Raw genomic sequence first — 17,892 nt, 5'->3', positions numbered from 1 at the left:
CAGCAGGAACAAACTTCTCCCAGAACAGCTTGACATTAAGGCCAAAATCCAGTGTGCGTGGGAGGCAGTCCGGGTCAGCATAAACCTGGCCTATGATCTAGGGAAAAATGAGAGGAGCGCTTAAGTACAGCAACAGTTCCAGAGTGTTGACAAACAGGGAACTTCAGCATTGGGCAGAGGCTCCTTCAAAGTATCAATTTTTTTAAAGAGCAGAAGCACTGTTCTTCCTTTCCAGTGGGGTTAGTTGCACAAGGGAATGAGTAAGGCACTGTATAGACAAATTTCACATGAAACTTTTTCAAGACCTGGCAATGTGGCTGCTGTTGTGATGGAAGGCCCAGATGCCTTCTCTTTCTCCCCAGGGTCTCACTGCTAGAAGATAATAGGATGATGGGCATCTCCCAGAGAGCTCAACAGTATCTCGCTGCTGGGTCAGCTACTGTGCTGTATGCTGCTGGGGATGATTCAGCCCCTCCTGATCACAGGTAATCAACACAACCTGTATCACTATCCTATCTCTCCCCTTGCACACAATCTAACCACACCACCAGCAAAGCTCTTCTCTCTACACAACTTTCCTGAACGCTGTGAAGTCAACAGCACCACAAATTCCAAGTTGCTCTGTTACTGGCAGATTCAACCCCACCCACAGCCAGAGGGCAGGGGTGGAGAGAACAACCACAACCAATGCCCAGGAGTTGCAGGGGAGAGCTGGTGGAGGAAAGGGCTGGGTGGAACAGAGGGAAGCCCTGCCCCAGCACTGTAAATCCCAGTGCACACCAGGTACCTGGCTGACATGCACTCAGCACCTCCAGCAGTAGGGGACTCAAAGTGTAATAACCCACAGCACAGAGCTGTGGGGTGATCTGGACTCACGCAAGGTCAATGTCAATACAAACTCTCACATGAGGAGGAGTTTTAGGTTTAAAGCCTCATCGGGTATCACAAAAAGGGTGTTATTTATAACCACCCAGGCTTTTCTATGCCAATAACTCAGCAGGACAACCACATCCTGTAACTAGACAGTGGAACGCCCATTATGTATTTTGGCAGGGTTATTTCCTTATCTCTTTGAGTGTGTAACTTCTTTTTTTGGAATCTTTATTTTGGTGACAAGGATAAAGTTCATATGCTACTACCCCTTTATTTGTCTTTTTTCTAGATGAAACAATTGTTTTAATCCCACATACACATTTTTCAAGTTCCTAAATCTATCGCTCACAACCACAACATTCTCTGAGAAGAGGGCCCAGTGTAAACAGAGCTCCAGATGAGGCCACAAAGATTTATGCACAGATATTTTCTTTGTCCCCTTCATCCAAACACTGTAGATTAAACTGTGCTGGTCTCCCCTGGTGTTCCTGTAAACGCTGTGTTATCTGTGCACAGAACACCCCACCTTTCATCTGTATTTCCACTGTCTTACACACCTTTCAAACTGAAAATGCCTTGCAGCTTTTGGGTGGCTCTTTGCAGACAGAAGAGCCTGATATAACAGTAGGACTGTGCATTGGCTCAGAGACAAACCAAGCTAACAGACTTCAGGGTGCAAGCTTCATTAATCGACCTGCAAAGAGGTTTCAGTTTCCCCCTCTTTGAAGTGAAGTACCATCCACAGTGGTAATTACCATTCAGTGGCCCTGAATTGGATGAGATCATACAGCTGATTGTTCTTTAAATGAGGCAGTAGAAAAAGAGGAGTGTGTCACAGTTTTAGGGAATATGTCTACTTTCAAATGGACACCAGGGCTCAATCAGAACGATGGACTTTTTTTACAACTTCTTTCAGTCCAGGAAGAAACTCTCTGGGATCAAAAAGTTACAAGGAAGTTACCTTCCTTGAGAGAACAGGGACAGGGTAAGCTTGTACTCCCAGCCTAAGTGACTATGCTGTTAGGTCACAGGCTGTGCACTCAAGAGAGGTGGCTGATACAATGTGTGTAAGGAGATGGCAATGGGGAAGAAGTCCATTAAAGGTGCCATGTAATGTCCTGGTCTTACCTCACAGAGAACAATCCCAAATGAAAAGATGTCCACTGTCTCATCGTAGCTCTGTCCTGCAGGAAACATAAGACATTCAGCTCCGTGAGAGACAGTTCCTCATCCAGCTATTCCAGGAGCTGCCAGTCCAAAGCTGAACTAAGCCTATTCCCTGGAGGGCTCTCTAACAGGAGACAAAGCAAGGGTCAAATCTGAGCAGGGTCAGTTGCCACAAGGTATGAATACCAACTACATCTTCCTATATGCTGCCATCACATATTTAAATCCCACTTCTTTCTTTTACTGGGGAATGAAAGGACAACACAGGGAAGCCTTGCACATCAGAGGTCTGAGCAATTGCTAGAGGACAACTGTGAAAAGCTTCTCCCTATTCCCATTGATTGCTGTTCTAGTGCATGTCTACAGTGCACTGAGTCAGCTTCCCCAGCAGCCAGGAGTGCCCAGTCCCTGCTGCAGTGACTGCAGAGATAATAAATTACACACCAGCAGCACTTTGAATCTGGGAAAGCAGACTGGCTCCAGCATGCTATTATCAGCTTACAGACACACCCCTCCCAAGCCAATATCTGGTAAACAGCTTTGCTTTTAAAGGTGATGTCAGACTGCAGTCTTGCTGTTCTCCTGACAAATGCCAGGTCTGAGACAGGCTCTGGGAAGCTGCCTCAGACTCCAATAAGGCCTGTAAGCCTTGAGAGAATAAAAAAAGAGAAGCACACAAGAAAGCAACACGGAAAAGAGTTGAGTTCAGGAAGAGGAGACAAGTCCTCCTTTCCCTGGTGGACTAATGCTGGACAAGAGTGGTATCTCAGCCAGCCAAACTGCACAACCTGGTCAGACAGACCTACTCATTAGGAGGAAACTGTGTCCACTGTATTTCACCTTTACCTCAACTCCTGCAGGGAGAGTTTCTCCCCTAAGGGACATAGTTCATCCTTAATGCAACTGACGGCTGCATGCAAAAAAAACCCAGGTTTCCCTGCACTTGGACAACTCCCACCCCAGTCCTGAGGCTTCAGCAAACCTGCCAGCAGATGGCTTCTCCCTGGATCTACACAACAGCACACGTAAGCTCATCCTGGAGTTCAATTATTCCCTGTCTTGAGGGGCAGTTCCAAAGCAAGAGGCTACAACAGAAATTGATCTCGGGTTCAGTCTTATTTCAGGCCTCTTTTGTCTTCCCTGTTATCTGGATCATAGCAAGTTTAGGTCTGTTGGCTAAGAATCCTGCTGTCAAGCCAGAAACATTACGTCTGGTACAAAGGCTTATCAGGACAGGTACTGCAAGAGAAGTGCAGCTAGGGTACCTGTGTGTATAAATAAGCTGCCATATTAGCAGGTCTAAAACCATAGGCTCTAAGAGGTTTGATTGTTACTAGGGCCCAGAAGCTTTCAGTAATCCTATCATCCCTATACCTTGTCACAGGCTGTCTCCTCACCTGCACTCGGGTATCAGTTTCTTACCGTTTAGCATCTCTGGGGCCATCCAGTATGGGTTGCCAACCACCGTGTAGCGCTTCTTCCTGTCACTCTTGCGTAGGGTTCGTTTCTTGGTGGATGGCTTCTCCAAAGTGGGCTTTTTTCTTTCCTCCACAATCAGCCGAGACAGACCAAAGTCAGCCACCACCACCGTCTTATCCTACACAAGGGATTTAGTACAATCCACTGATTCCTCTCAGCTCCTTTCGGGAGCAAAGAGGCTGCAATTCCTTTTCACTATCAACTACGCTGTAAGGGCAACTATCAAGGTTTCCAAAAGCCAGATGACCATAGCAAGCTATCTAGACAGGTGTAAGACATCCAATTCACAATTCCCAACTCATAATTTCCTCTCTTGTCTTATTTCCTGTGTGGTCATTAACAACTAATCCCATTAATTTGGCTACACTTGCTAAGGCAAACCTGGACCTTTCATTTCAGACCTTCCTATTCCACCCAGCCAGGAATTAACTTAGACTTTCATCCTGGGTTATTTAAAGCCTACATGCTAATCTCATATTCCAGCCAAGTGAATAAGGGTGAGGCTTGAGGGAATGAAGCTACACAAAACTCTTGTGACCTAGCATTTCAAGAAGAGAGAGCACACACATCTACACACTTGTCTGAATCCTGAGTGACAATAAAAATAGTTATCAAGTGGTTAAAATAACAGAAGCAGCTGTAGAGAACATTTCATATTTGAGATAAGGAATAGACCTGTACTAACTCTGGTAAGGTGACTATTAATAAGAGATGCTACCAGAGGAAAGGGGTGAAAGAACAGAATGAACAAACTGTGAAAGCTAGATCAGTCTGGAAAATCTAATGTGAAGATGAAGCTCCCTTGTTTAGAGCACTAAAAGCCTCTCTGAAATCAGTTCCACCCTGACAAAAGAAGCAACATCATGTGGAGAAAACCAAGGGAGGAAGATAACAAGGAGGGGAGCAGCATGCTGTGGAGAACAGAGGTGTAGCTCACCAGCTTGATTAGGCAATTGTGTGAATTCAGGTCTCTGTGAATGATGCACATGGAGTGCAAATAAGCCTGGAAACAGAGGGAGAAAACTTGGTGTTAGAGGTTTCCAGGTGAGAACGTCCCTTCGCATTTACACACCTCAACAACCCATTGCTAGTAGTCAGAGAGCATCCACAACCCCTCACGCACCACCCCTGTGAAACAGCTAACCCTGACCCTGGAGGTTTGCTCTGTGATGAAGGGACAGTCTGACTCACCATTCCAGAGGCAATTCCTTTGGCAAAGCTGACCTTCTGCTGCCAGGGAAACGGGTCCTGAAAGACAAGTCCTCAAAGGTCAGGGACTATCTTACCAGCCAGCTGGTGACAGCAATTCCTCCGCAACAGGGACTCGCAGCAATCTGAGAAAGATGATACAGCCCCAGCAAGAAGGCACTTCCTGCCTCAGGCCACCCACAGCTAAAAAGCAGCTTTTCCACACAGCTCCAAAGGAGAAGACTAACAACAAGCACCGTAAGCCTGGTACAACCAACAACACACCATCAACCTCATTGAGTAGAGGTCTACAAGGCTTCCATACTCACCGCATTGCGGAGGAAGTCCTTCAGCGTGCCCCCCTCAATGTACTCAGTGAGGAGATTCAGCTTCTTGTCCTTGTACAGTACACCGATGAACTTGAGCACATTGGGGTGATCCAAGCTGCGCATCACTTTCACCTGGGAAGCAGAGACATCTCACCCCAAAGAAGAGAATGGAACAAGTCCTGACAGATCCACTCTATGGTGACAGGCACTCCAATGCTGGAAGTCCCCCCCCAGGGATCACAGAGTACCCTCAAACCCCAAGCTTAAGGCAGTCAATTAACTGCTGCCTCTTCATGTTGTGCAATTAACCTGGTCTTAGTCATGAACGAGAGCACACTTGAGTTTGGAGAAATTTTAAGAGACAGGAGCCCTCCAGGGCAGCTATCTGGTCTGTACTGCATGTGTCAGGGCCAGAATAGCAGCATCAGGTGGTCAGGGAGCTGCCTTTAAGCTAAATCTGACTTTGAAAAACACGGTAGGCAGCCACCAAGAAAACAGTTTAGCTTAAATACAGCAGGAGTCTTAAATATCTTACAGATATTGGCCCTCAACATTTGTATTTATGCACAAGGCTCAGGGGATAAATCCCTTACCTATTGCACAGCTCAATTTGCCTCAGACTGCTTTTTATCACTGAAAAATTGATGAACTGGGAGCTGAAGCCATGTCTATTGCTCAGTGTGACTCACACTTCACTGCAGCAAACATTCAGCTTATGTCAGCTTTTCCCTGTGTGATGTCTCCCTCCTCAGTGCCTTGATTCCTGCCAGGTTGCTGGCATGATCACTCTCTCTCTAGAGAAGATGGAAGAGCTCCACCACACTACTGGCTCAGAAGCTTTCTGAAATCTTGCTCCTACCTCTGTCAAGAAAGTCTTCTGTGTTTCCTCGTCACAGCGAATCAGCTCCTTCATCACCATCACCTTTCCTGTTGCTTTGTGAGTCACCTGGGGGAACAGACACCACAACTACAGGCAAGGTTCAAGAATACATAGCTCCAATGCTCTTGCAACTCTTCTGAGTGGGTAACATTCCCCTCCATCCAGAGAGGAATATGGATGGGAGAAAATTCAGAGCCCAGGGATCTGCAGAAAACTGCATAAAATTATTCCTTTCAGAATTCAGCAAAGATTCTGTCCGTGAAACACAAACTACCTAAAGCTGACAAATGAACATACCAAGAGATCAACACCATCCCAAGAACCAAAGCTGAAGTCTCCACTTTAGGTAGCATAGGGCTGAGCATGCATGTAGGCTGTCAAAGCCTCTGAAGGCATCGGTTCCATACTTGTGCATGCCTCCAGTTCCCTCATGGAAAGCACCTGCCCAGTGTGATGCTCGCATTTTGTACACAGGCCTTAGCAACTACATTCTGTATCAACAAAGGAATCAACATTAACTTGCATCAGAAACCAAATGAAACAAACCAAAACTACATTACTATGTGCTTTGGTTTTATGGGGACTCTGAAGCCTGATGGTTTCTGATGAGCGTATCAAACTTACGTGCAAGCGTACCTGGGATGTACAGGCTGTTCAGTTAAGGCAGGAAGCAGCTATTTTACCATGCTCCTTGGGAGCAGTGTATTGCTGCTGGCAAGGAATGTCCCAGAATGGTGGCAAACACACAGAAATCCATCATAAACATCAGGTAATACATTTCCTGGCTCTCAGTATGGAAAGCACTTCCAGTTCCTCAAGGGCTGTTTGCTGGTACCCAACTAGATCCTGGCATTCTGCTGTGTTCTAGAGGTTTATTTTAACCACCTCTGCCTTGCTTGCATGGGTGCATGAGTCAGTAGGAAGGGTCCAAATTCTGATAAGCAGGTTTTGCTGGAAATCCTCTCCCTTTCCATTGCTTAACTTGGACAGCTCAGTCTCCCTAAGATCTCCAGGTAACTAACAACTACCTTCTCTCTAGGAACAGAAGGAAACTATTTGGACCACATGCAGTACTTGTTGCATCAAAACCAGTCAATCTGAAGCTCAAGAAAAGTGTAACTGTTTTGCCTCATACCCTTTAAAATAAAAAGCCTTTCTGAAAACCTCCAGAAATGCAATCTAAAACACAAGACCCAGTTATAGTATTGAGGAAACTTATGAGCTCTTGCAAACACTGTGGCACGCTAGTTCTGTTTGGAACATAGTGAGGCTGATAGAGGTGGAATATGAATGCATGGAATAACACAATGGAAGCAAGAGTACAATGTTCTTCTGCTCCCGTCTGAAATCAAGCATCCATATATAAGTAGCGAGCCAGGGAACACTATGCATTTCAGCCAGGGACATGAAAGCCAGGGACGTCTAATACTCAAAGATAAAAGGAAGTGAAGAAACAAAGACAAGACAAGGGCAAGTGGAATACCAGCAAAACTGAAGTAAGTGTCATCATGAAACTCCAAGAGGGCAATTTTAACTCCCAGAGCATGCATCAGAACAGGATGGCTATTGGGTAATTTCAGCAGAAAATAAACACCTTTGTGCCATTAACTGTGGGGACGCAGATGACAAAAGCATGCGACAGAGGAAAGGTTCTGCTTACCTGGACCTGTTATTTCTCTATGAGCAGAGGAGAAGAGAAATATGCTCATTAGTATAGATGAAAAGCATTGGGTTTGTAGTACTGGCTTACCACCTCCCATGGAGATGAATACAGTGGTTGGACACTTGAAGTTTATACAGATGTAAGGAGAGAAGTCCCATAACATTGTGAATACAATTGGAGTACTGAGGAGCTCACAGCACCTTGGTAAGGCAGAGGAAGCTGCCCCCTGATGCTGTCAGGGATGCCAGGATAGGAGCTGCTGAAGCACCCCCAGTCAAGACCAGAGAACTTAAATACAAGAGAACTGCTATCAATGGAGATTTTTAACTGTGAGAGTCATGCAAGACCTGACCACTACCACCACACTGACAAGCCATTCAGGCTGTGCTAGGGGTTCAGAGATGGTCACTACATCAGCCTGGCAAACCCCCAACCATGCCACACTAAGGGTGGGTGAGAAATGCTGTACTGGGGAGTTGAATGCACCTCTTTGTAAGAAAGATGCTCTAAAGAGAAAGTGTAGCTTGTTCCCCATTCTCTCCACCTCACCCAGCTGGTTGCTGTGACACAGGGACTCTGGAGGTCTAACTCAGGTGATGAGTATGTATGGCCAAGGTTGACATTCAAAGGGGACAAAAAGTCAAAACTGCCTGTAGCCAGAGACACTCATTGTCTGGGGAATGAAACAGAGAAATGGATCTCATGGAGCAAACCCAGTGAGTTCCAAGACCAATCACTATCAGCAGGGCAAAGGCCACCGAGACAGTGATGAAGGATCCTGAGATAGGCAGACATTGCTGTAATCAAAGTAAATGATGAATGTTTGGAGACCTCCCTCACCTTTATTGCTTGCCCAAAAAATCCTTTTCCTAGTACTTCGCCATGAATCAGGTCACAAGGCCGGAAGATTTGCTGGGAGCAGCTAGAAGAGGAACGTAGGGATTCAGAACGACTGATGTCACGGCTCAGAAGGAGCGGTTCCTTTGGAGAACTGGGGCCAGGAGACTTAGAAATGCTGTTACTTCGCCTAGAAAACAAAGGAGACAAGAAGATCAGGGAAGCTGCTGGGAAGCTTTTGGTCCAACGTATCCCATCGTTGGCTCCTAAAGGATCAGTTTCTAGATGTGCTTCAGTGCTCGTCATATCTCAAAAACCAAATGCTCTCCCAGCTCTGTGTAAGCTGCTTACAAACCTAGAGCAGCTTCCAAGTCAGAGCTGCCTAACAGCACCACATCTGCACTGTCAGTCAGAGGTGGAGCTCTATGAACAGGAGGAAGAAGCTGTGAAGTTACAGCACTTGCTGTTTCTAAACAAAGATTAAAATACTTGTAAATGACTAAATGAGCATCTGAGTGCCCCAGTCTAGGAAGACAAGATATTTCCCAAATCTCAGGTCTCAGCCATATTCCCTTTAAAGACATGTTCTTCCCTGGCCATTTAAGGCTGGTAAAAATCTGACCTACTGTAAAACTTAGTAGCTTTTCTGTGTTAAATGTAGAGCCTCTTATTTTTATGAAGGAAAGTCTGCCAGCTTGAAAGGGAATGGAGAGAGTACCTGTCAACAGCAGAATCTGAAGCTCTCCACTGCTTCACCAGTGGTTTATACCAAGGTTCCTATCAGAGATGAGACACATCTCTGCAGTGATTTGCAATTGCAGGGCCCAGGCACGGAGCAGCCCAGCCAGGTGGCACAGGGCAAAGGCAAGCTAGGTCAGAGGCAGCGCTTCCAAGTCTTTACCTGAGGGAGCGTCGTCGGAGCGTTCCTTCCAGGTTCTCCTTGATGTCCAGTGGAGAGAGGGAGTGTGGGGACATGGGCGGCTTTATGTGGGTGGGAAGACGGGAGTCCAAACGAAGCCTGTCTAAGCGCTGTGAGACAGGGTCGTGCTCTATCAGCAGCTGAAGCGTCTGGCTTGTCTTGCGAATCAAGTCCTCCACCTGCACTCAAACCAAAAGACAGGATGATAGCAGACAGGAGGAACACAACTGACAGGAGACAGAGGAGACAGCAGAATGCCCCTCAGGAATCAGAGTAGAGTTCAGTGAGATCACTCCATAGTTGTGGTTTAGTTGCACACACCACAGCCGTCTACCAGACAAATCAAGCTAGCAGCCCAAAAGTTCCTTATGCTATCCAAATCCTCTTCCTTCTGGTCAGCTACAAGTGACCAAACACTTTTTTTTTCTTTCTCTGAGAAGTGTTCAAAAACTACACAAGCTTCCATCCTGAACAGAGCTGCAAAAAAACAGCTTTGCAAAAGCTACAGAGAGATTTATCTGAGAGATGTCTATTGTGCTCCTAATGCTCTTCAGCACCAACAGTAAGTAAAGCCATTGCGTAGTGATGGTAATGGTGGTCTCACTACATTCTTGCAGCATCACCTGGTATCTGTATAAAGCATTTATTTGTAAATACAGACATCAAATACCTTTTCTGCAATGGGAAACTCATCCCTAGGATCAGCTGAACTTTTGTCTGTTAGCAGTTGCCTCTAAAAGGATCAAAACAGTGGACTTCACTAGCAATACATGGAGAGTCTTCACAGCCTCTCTGTCCTCTGAGGTGTCACAGCTCTACACTTTTCTTATTACCTCCCTTCATGTTTTAATGCCACAAAATCAGAACTGCATCCTAATTGCATTTCCATCTGTTACAGTTTCCTCTTCAGCTGGAAGGGGTAGCAAAGCTTGTCTTCATGTTTATTCCTACTGTCAGCATGAGTACTATGGGTGTACACACACTGTATGTAGGGTGGGAGAACAGTGCCAAGAAACAGAAAAGCTGTAGGAAGGCAGATGAGAAGGAAGCTTCAAAACAGGACTCAACCCACCTCCTCCACCTGTAATGTACGAATAGGAGCTCCATTAATCTCCAGGATACGATCTGCAGGGTGGATGGCATTTCGGACATCTGGGCTGATGTGCATCCTGTTAACTCTAAACATGGGAATTATAGTGTGTGTGGGAAGTCAATTTAGCCAAAATTATAACAAATATTTGATCTCTGATGCTTCCCTTCATATTGGTATTCTGAAATAAAGCAATGCTAGTCTGTCAACACAGGGAGCTACCCTTTGACCAAGTGCTTAGGTCTGAGCTGGTTTGGGGAGAGCTCTTCACTTGCCCAGTGGCAAAAACTGTTAGTCCATTACAATTCACCAAATGTTTTGTGTTCAGTGAAGGAGACAGCACTGAGAAATAGTTATCAATTAAGGTCATCACAAGAGCAAAACGGAGACCAAACACAAACAGCTATTAACCAACATATGTCCCTGTTATGCGGGGACAGACCCCTCTCCGCAGTTAAAGCAGCTGGCAGGACAGCAGCACTGCAGAATTTTTATCAACTCCCTTTTCACCGACGTGTACCTCGCATACAACCCTGTCATACTCACTCTTTCACCTGGACACCAGTGGCATAGCTGGAGCAGCCACCTTCAACCGACACAGAGAAACCCCTCTTGCCATCAGTAGCTGCTGGCATGGAGATGAGGGTCAGCGTATAAGGCAGCTGCTCACGCAGAGACTCAGTGGAGTGTTTTTCTATCATCGGTGTCAGCACAATCTGGTTATGGCATTTTCCACTAAAAGAAGTGAAAAAAGTCATTATGGCAGTGTCCCATCCCTCCCTGCCAAACTCACACTTCTAAGTTCTCTCATCGACCCTAAGCTATAGTTTTTAATGCTTATTCCATTCCTTCCTCCCTCAAAAGGCAGCTTCCTGGCATTCCTTAGTGTAGCATTCAGCTGAGCCACACTGAGCCAGCTAAACATGGCTCACACATACAGCAACTCTGTGGCAAAGCACGCAGCTCCATCTTACCAGTAGAGAGTGGAATGTTGCACCAGTGCGTAAGTGTCCCCATCTTCAATGATCACTTTGCAGCTCATACAAGCAAAGCACTCGGGGTGATACTTGTATTCGCCAGCCACCTACAGACAGAAAAGGGAGTAGCTTAGTAGGGCCAAAATCCATCATCAGATGAAGCTACTGCTTTCCTCTTTAATTTAATTAACATGTTCATTCAGATCTCAAAGTCACGTGGCTGTTTTTTACTGGAAAGTTATGTTAGCCCAATCTACCTTTCCTGAACCCCATCCTTGGCACCTTGTTTGCAAAACTTCTCTGAAACAAACATATCAACATGCAAAGCAAGGCTTGTGTCCCAGGAACCTCTGCTATATCTGGCAGCTGATGAACTATCAGAAATAGTTCATAGTCTGCTGCAGACTAGTAAACAAGATATTAAACCTTCCTGTTCAGTTGCTCTTGGCAAGATAACTAACGTTACGCCTGAATTAATAAAGCTGAAAGGGCTTTTTTTTTGGCAGACAGGCAACGCACAAATTCAGATACTTTACCAGCCAGCTGACAAGAAAAAAAAACAACAACAAAAAAAACCAAGCAGAGACTGAGACAACAAAATACCTTTAAAGAATTTTTTTTTTTTTTCATTGATCTGCTTACTTTTCTCAGTACTTCCCTTTGAGGTAGCTTTTATTTAGGCCCTAGAAAAATAATGGTTATGTTTCATTCTTGACAGTTTTAAAGGTTAAATATTTGCAAGGTTGTGGCAAGGAGGAGAACATTTAGGTGAGCCCCATATTGTGCAGGCAGAGTTCAGTGTTTCAAAGCAATTGGGTTTAAAGCTACTGCAAGACACCATCAGCCAGAAAAACACTGTGGATACAGTCCAAGTGGGACTCGGATGGCAACCTTCCCCAAAGCCAGAACCTGCTGCTTATCCTGAGCTGAGTGGCTTGACTGCAGTGCAGTGGAAAATTACCCCACGGAGACACTGAGGTACTGTGCTACAGAAAATGAGCAGACGTCCCCTTAATCACCTTCCTGTTTCTCATACTTGTGCATTTCAGCACTTTACTTTTTCTTCATTCATACGCTTCAGATCCTCACAACTCCTGCCTTTAAGAGTTACCCCCATTCAAAATTAATCTCCATCTAGAAGATGCTCACACAAACCTAATTTCTAATCTCTGATTAGAGATTAGAGTAGCAAAGAGACTATTACCTCCAGTTTATTTGGTAATCTGAATAGCTAGGGCAACTCCCAATCAAGTTCCACGAGTGGGAGACAGGCACGTCCTGCCTGCAGGCAGGAGTCCTTTAGAGTTCTTACCATCACAGGTCCAGTCATCAGCAGAGAGCAGCCATGGCAGGATTCCCCAAACTTCCCCCAGTAATCTTTGTGACAGTACAGCTTCCCATCTTTCTCATAGTACCAGTTAGTGAGGGGATCCTGACATTCAGAGCACCTTGAAGGGAACAAAGGAACAAGGTTCCAGTTGGCAACAAGTCACAAATCAATGGAAAAGCTCCTCTCCTGCATGGAGAAAACAGACATTCAGCAAGCAGCTCACCATCAGCTCTTCTAGCTGGGGATGTACTGAACGCCTCCCAGTGCTTGTTCAACTGAAAATTAGCACCAAAACCAAGGTTTGTAAGAGGTGGTATCAACAATACAAAGGAAAAGATGAGCTTCCAAAGTTTAAACCACAACCCATCCATTTTTAAAAACACATCAGTAGGTTTATAAATTCTGTCTTATAAATTTTGCTCCTTTGCTTTCTCCCTCCTCCTGGATGCAAGCTTCCAGCTGCAGAGTGGCCCAGCACACAGATAGCTCTGCTACATTTCTACTTAGTGTTCCTACAGAATCACACCACCTTGTGCCAGAGCACCTGGCTCCTCAGCCAGGGGGACTCCCAACACAATCAACCAAAAGAACCTAAACAAAACTGTTTCTCTAATTTAATTAGTCTCAAAATCCTTCATATATCAGTATCAGCTCCCATTTCAACAAGCAACCATTATTAATCCTCTACCTACACCCTCCCCAAGAAACAACTTCCCCCTCCAAAAAAAAGCAAGTAAAAAGATGCAGCAATTCTATTGCAGATATCATTTTAGCAAATCACAGCAGAACCCAGATCTTCAGGCTTGCAACACAAAATAATCCTGCCTCAGCAGGATGCACTGGGCAAGGGAGTTTAACTTCTGCAGCACCGAGGTGTGACTTAATGGAGTTATAGATAAGACACAGACAGCAGTTGCGTCACTAAAGATTATTCCATTAGCCCTGGGCAGCATGTTCTCAGAATTTACATGCAAAATTAGTCTGGTATTGGCCATTTCTGAGTGCAGAATCCAAGGCAGATTAGTCACCAATAACTAGTTTGAAGAAATGCCTCAAGGATCAGTGCCGTCATCCGTATGATGCTTTCCCAAAGGTAGAAGGAAGAGTTTCTTCTGCCCTTTACCCCAACAATTGTCTCAGTTACACTGGAGGGGAACCCATTGCACTGGGGTGGGGGTTTAGGTGGGCATGTGCCCTCCTGGACAGCAGACCTCTCTGCACCACCAAAGGCACTGAAGTCAGTAGAGATGGACTTTTTACATGCTCCCAGTTCTAAGATGAGAGCTGCTGTTGGCTTCACCTTTCACAAGCTGCCAGAAAGCTTATTTGTGCCAAAGATGTTCCTTGTAAACTCCACCACCTTGTAATGAGCGTGATGATGTATGAAGCTGGTCATGCTCCAACATGGAGAGAGTTATTTGCTCCATCTCAAGAGACTGCAGAGCAACATGGTGAAGCTGCTTGTTAGCAGCCTATGGTTTTAGGGAAAAACACACCTCATGAGGTATTTAGTGCCGTACCCTACCCTCAGGAAAGTTGCTCTTTCTAATGTATCTGGCTTTTATAGTGTTTGTTCTCCCAGCTGAGGAGCTCCAAATCCTGCTCCCCGACTTCCTCAGTGATGGGAAAGAACTCCAGCACGTGCAACAGGCCCTGCCAATTTTGTCCAAGGCAGGGGGAGCAGTAAGTTAACATCGCTATACATGGTACATGCATCATTACAGCCTCAGCCCTGGGGCACTGTCATGGTTACACCCTGCTCCTGGTATGCAACAGACCTAGAGGGCATTGCAATGCATTTTGCCTTGAACCACTAGCCTCTGGCTTTCATTTGCAGTAAATACCCCACGCTGAATGATCAAGTGAGTGAGTGGGAGGGAGAAAAGAGCAAGTGGAGACTAACAGCAAAGATTTCTATCACTTTGTGGCAGGAACATCTGGCTCAGCATGGGTAAATCGGATCCCTCAGACTTAACCAACTTCTGCGTGCGTGCCTGTACCAGTGTGTGCTCCACGAGTGATTACATCTTCAAACAGGGAGCTGTGACCAGACCTGCATTTGGGATGCAGACAGCAATACTGGAGACTGCTCCACCAGGACTCCAAGACCTGGCTTTCTGTTTAAGTTCTCTCAAAGCAGGTGGGTTATTTATCTATTTGTTTTTAAGCACACCACCTGCCCTTCCTCATCCCTCTTCAATTTCACCTTCAACCACTCCTTTTTCTGCCTAGGAAAATCTACAATTTCTGCAAAAGCAACACTACTGCAATTCTGTTTAGGCAGGCTCCAGAAATCACGTACACTTGTCTTCCCTTTACTTTTCCCCTACTTCTTCATGGTTTGATTCGAGCCTTACAGCACTTTGATTAGTTTGCTTCCATCCGGAAATAAGCACTGGTATCTAATTTGCAACACACCCGTAGCAAAATGAAGGTGAGGAGGTGGAGCCAGCAAGCAGTCAGTTCTTTGCTATGCAATTAAACAAATCTGGGCAGGACAAGTTTGCAGCTTAAGGCTCAGAACCCCACCCAGGGCAGTGAGGCAACAGGAACGAAGCAACCAGCCCCAGTGAGGCTGGATGCTGGTAATGGGTCTAACTAACTGGCTACTTCGTTCATCACTGCCAGCAAGAGGACATATTTCTGGCCCACACTGCCAGCAGCACGTTCTGTTATTTACTGTGCATTCTGTAATGTAGAAAAGGCTTTAGATTTGTCAGGTGTGGAGAACTGACAGCACACAGGTATGGTTTTAAGACTGTTTCAACTGTTTCAGTGCCTTCACCGAAATGATAAAAGCATCACATGATTGTTCCACATGACTCTCATTGATGAGCTATGTCAGAATTTTATCACAGAAGATACAAGAGTTACCACTCCTTCTTTTGCTTCCTTACTAGAGTGCGTGGCATTGCAGCACTGCCATTGTCAGGGCTCACATCAGCTGAGACAGGATACGCTTACTTCTGGGGGTATTAGGCAAGCTAATCTTTTCCAGTCACCACAACCAAAAGAAAGGAAGATTTCTTGCTCCCCTGTCTTTTATAGATTAGAAACCACTAATATTCTCCTAGATGATTTGCTATTCTTATTACAAAGCATGGTAATCGAGTTTCCTGGAGGACTAGTAACAGCAATACTTGACGTGTTTCCTCTTGCTGCCCAGCCACCATTTTTAGAGCTGCAGAGCCGTGCTCTGACTATACAGTCTCATAGATTATGATTCTTCACTTCCCACTCTTGGTTATAAAGAATAAATTAATCTGCCTTCCATAGCCATCCTCCAAGAACCCCAGGCAGCATTGGGGTGCGGTGTTCAGCCCTCACACTCTGTAGCAGAGTGGGTGCAGAAAGAGTTCACAAATCGCTGCTTGATGGCTACTTGGTTTTTGGGGGGGTGGTAGGAGGATCAGGTCACAACAGGTAACCAGCCTGGTTTTCAGCGAGATGGAGATTCAATTGATGGGGCATCTCTTTTACATCTAAATGAAAGCCAATACCCTCATGGAAGCAAAGACTTCCCTGGCACTGAGGAGACAGATCCCTTTGAGAAGGGCTCATTAATAAAATCCACCCCCCACACACACTGTCAGGCTAGATCAGTTAACGCTAGACAGGCTGGAAAGAGCTGTGGTTCCAACTCTGCAGGCAGAGCTGTGAAGAGGACAGTCACGCAGACAGAGCTGCATAACCCCAGCCTATAGCTAACCCAAAGGCTTCTCACCTGAACTTAGCAGAAATCTGGGCACTGCCTACATAAGAGACACTAGACAAGGAAGAACAGATGCTAGAAAACAGACTAAGTACTAGAAGACAGAGCATTTAAGCTCTGACTATGCAAAACCATTTCCACACACTTAGGAGAAGGTGTATCTGTGGCTTAGCACGATGCCCTACACGTATGACAAATAATGAACTCCTGCTCACTTTCCTTATGAAAGCAGATGCTGTTTCAGAAAGTCGCCTCAAGAAGCTTAGCAATTGCGCAGCACTATTTACTCCTGTTCTAGATTGTTTTAACAAAAGGCTCCTTCCTCCCAAATGAGTACAACAGCGTGTTTGTAGAAACAAGATCAATAATGAGCAAATCCGAGTGGAGGGGAATAGGAGGGAGACAATGAAACTGCAAGCCTTGCCTTTCCCCAGCCAGTCGCTCTATCAGCACATCAGCGTCAGTCACCATCCTGGCTGTGTTCAGCCCCACTAAGAGTTTTCACTATGGAGATGTAATGCAACCAAAGCCTTACTCTGTAGCTATTGCCTTTCTCAAGCCTCATTCGCTCAATAGGACCAAGAATGGTTGTTAATAGAAACAAAAATACCATCGGAGAATAATCCTTTCCATGTAAGGGAAGTGTGCTGCTTGTCCCCAGTTACCTGCAAAGTACCCGATTTCTTTTTTAAAACAAGATTATGCACTGCCTCACTGCAGATTACATCACCTTCTTGAACTTTCAACAGCACACCTCACCTCACCCTGTGCTATGCCCAAGCAGAAGCAGCTTTGGAAGAGACATAAGCAGCAGCAGCCTTAGTAATCTCATTCCTCTGGCAGTGCAGCAAAGCACAGGGGCATGGGGTGAAGCAGCATATGTAGTGTTGCTCTGAAAGGGAACCTGCTTGCCCTGGGCTGCCTCTCAGCACAGGTGCCTTTCCCTCCTACCAGAGAGCTGCAAAGAGGCTGGCAGTAAGAATCTTCCCTGTCTCCTCCTTGGAGCAAGACAGGGTCCCAGTTTGAGGCCGGCTGTTCCCTGCACACAGGCACTGGAGCTCATTCTTCACACCTCACACACTAGCTGCTAGGGATAGCATGACGGGGGGAAACGACACTGTGAAGAGCCACTGCTAATCCCGCACAAGACTTACCGAAAGGGATCCTTGGGAGCGAAGTAAGCTGGGGCAGACAAGTAACTTCCCATCTTCAACACTGGATAAACCGGCTCAGCCACAAACTTGTCCAACTGCCTCTGAACAGCTCTGTTCTGCCAACATGGCAGCAGCCAGTGCTCATTTAATCTTGCGCTGATTCAGATACTTCACCTCTCTTTGAAGCTGCTCAAGGAATGCCAGGTCTCTCGGCTGCTCATTCCTTTTCAGATTTTTCCTGGCTCCCATAGCTATAACCATCTTCTCCTGCACTCAGCAGCGGCAGCACCCTTG

The 17,892-nt window shown here is 45.8% G+C and overlaps 1 protein-coding gene across 1 annotated transcript in view; it reads right to left on the bottom strand.

Annotated features, from left to right (window-relative positions):
* LIMK2 (LIM domain kinase 2) overlaps positions 1-17,651 on the bottom strand; it is an 18,936-nt gene extending 1,285 nt beyond the window's left edge. Inside the window, exons 1-14 of the mRNA XM_010166861.2 lie at positions 17,599-17,651; positions 12,715-12,850; positions 11,400-11,509; positions 10,972-11,160; positions 10,408-10,513; positions 9,318-9,514; positions 8,420-8,606; positions 5,896-5,982; positions 5,037-5,168; positions 4,711-4,767; positions 4,457-4,522; positions 3,463-3,637; positions 2,002-2,057; positions 1-97 (exon numbers count right to left, since the gene is read on the bottom strand). The exon at positions 1-97 is cut by the window's left edge and continues 88 nt beyond it. Coding sequence (XP_010165163.1) covers positions 1-97; positions 2,002-2,057; positions 3,463-3,637; positions 4,457-4,522; positions 4,711-4,767; positions 5,037-5,168; positions 5,896-5,982; positions 8,420-8,606; positions 9,318-9,514; positions 10,408-10,513; positions 10,972-11,160; positions 11,400-11,509; positions 12,715-12,850; positions 17,599-17,651 — 1,648 coding nt within the window. The remainder of the gene's footprint in view (positions 98-2,001; positions 2,058-3,462; positions 3,638-4,456; positions 4,523-4,710; positions 4,768-5,036; positions 5,169-5,895; positions 5,983-8,419; positions 8,607-9,317; positions 9,515-10,407; positions 10,514-10,971; positions 11,161-11,399; positions 11,510-12,714; positions 12,851-17,598) is intronic.
* Between the last annotated feature and the right edge of the window lie 241 nt (positions 17,652-17,892).

Source organism: Antrostomus carolinensis, unplaced genomic scaffold, assembly GCF_000700745.2.
Source record: "Antrostomus carolinensis isolate BGI_N321 unplaced genomic scaffold, ASM70074v2 scaffold29634, whole genome shotgun sequence".
Taxonomy (NCBI): Eukaryota; Metazoa; Chordata; class Aves; order Caprimulgiformes; family Caprimulgidae; genus Antrostomus; species Antrostomus carolinensis.
The sequence above is the reverse complement of the archived record's forward strand: the minus strand, read 5'-3'. Positions and strand labels throughout refer to the sequence as shown.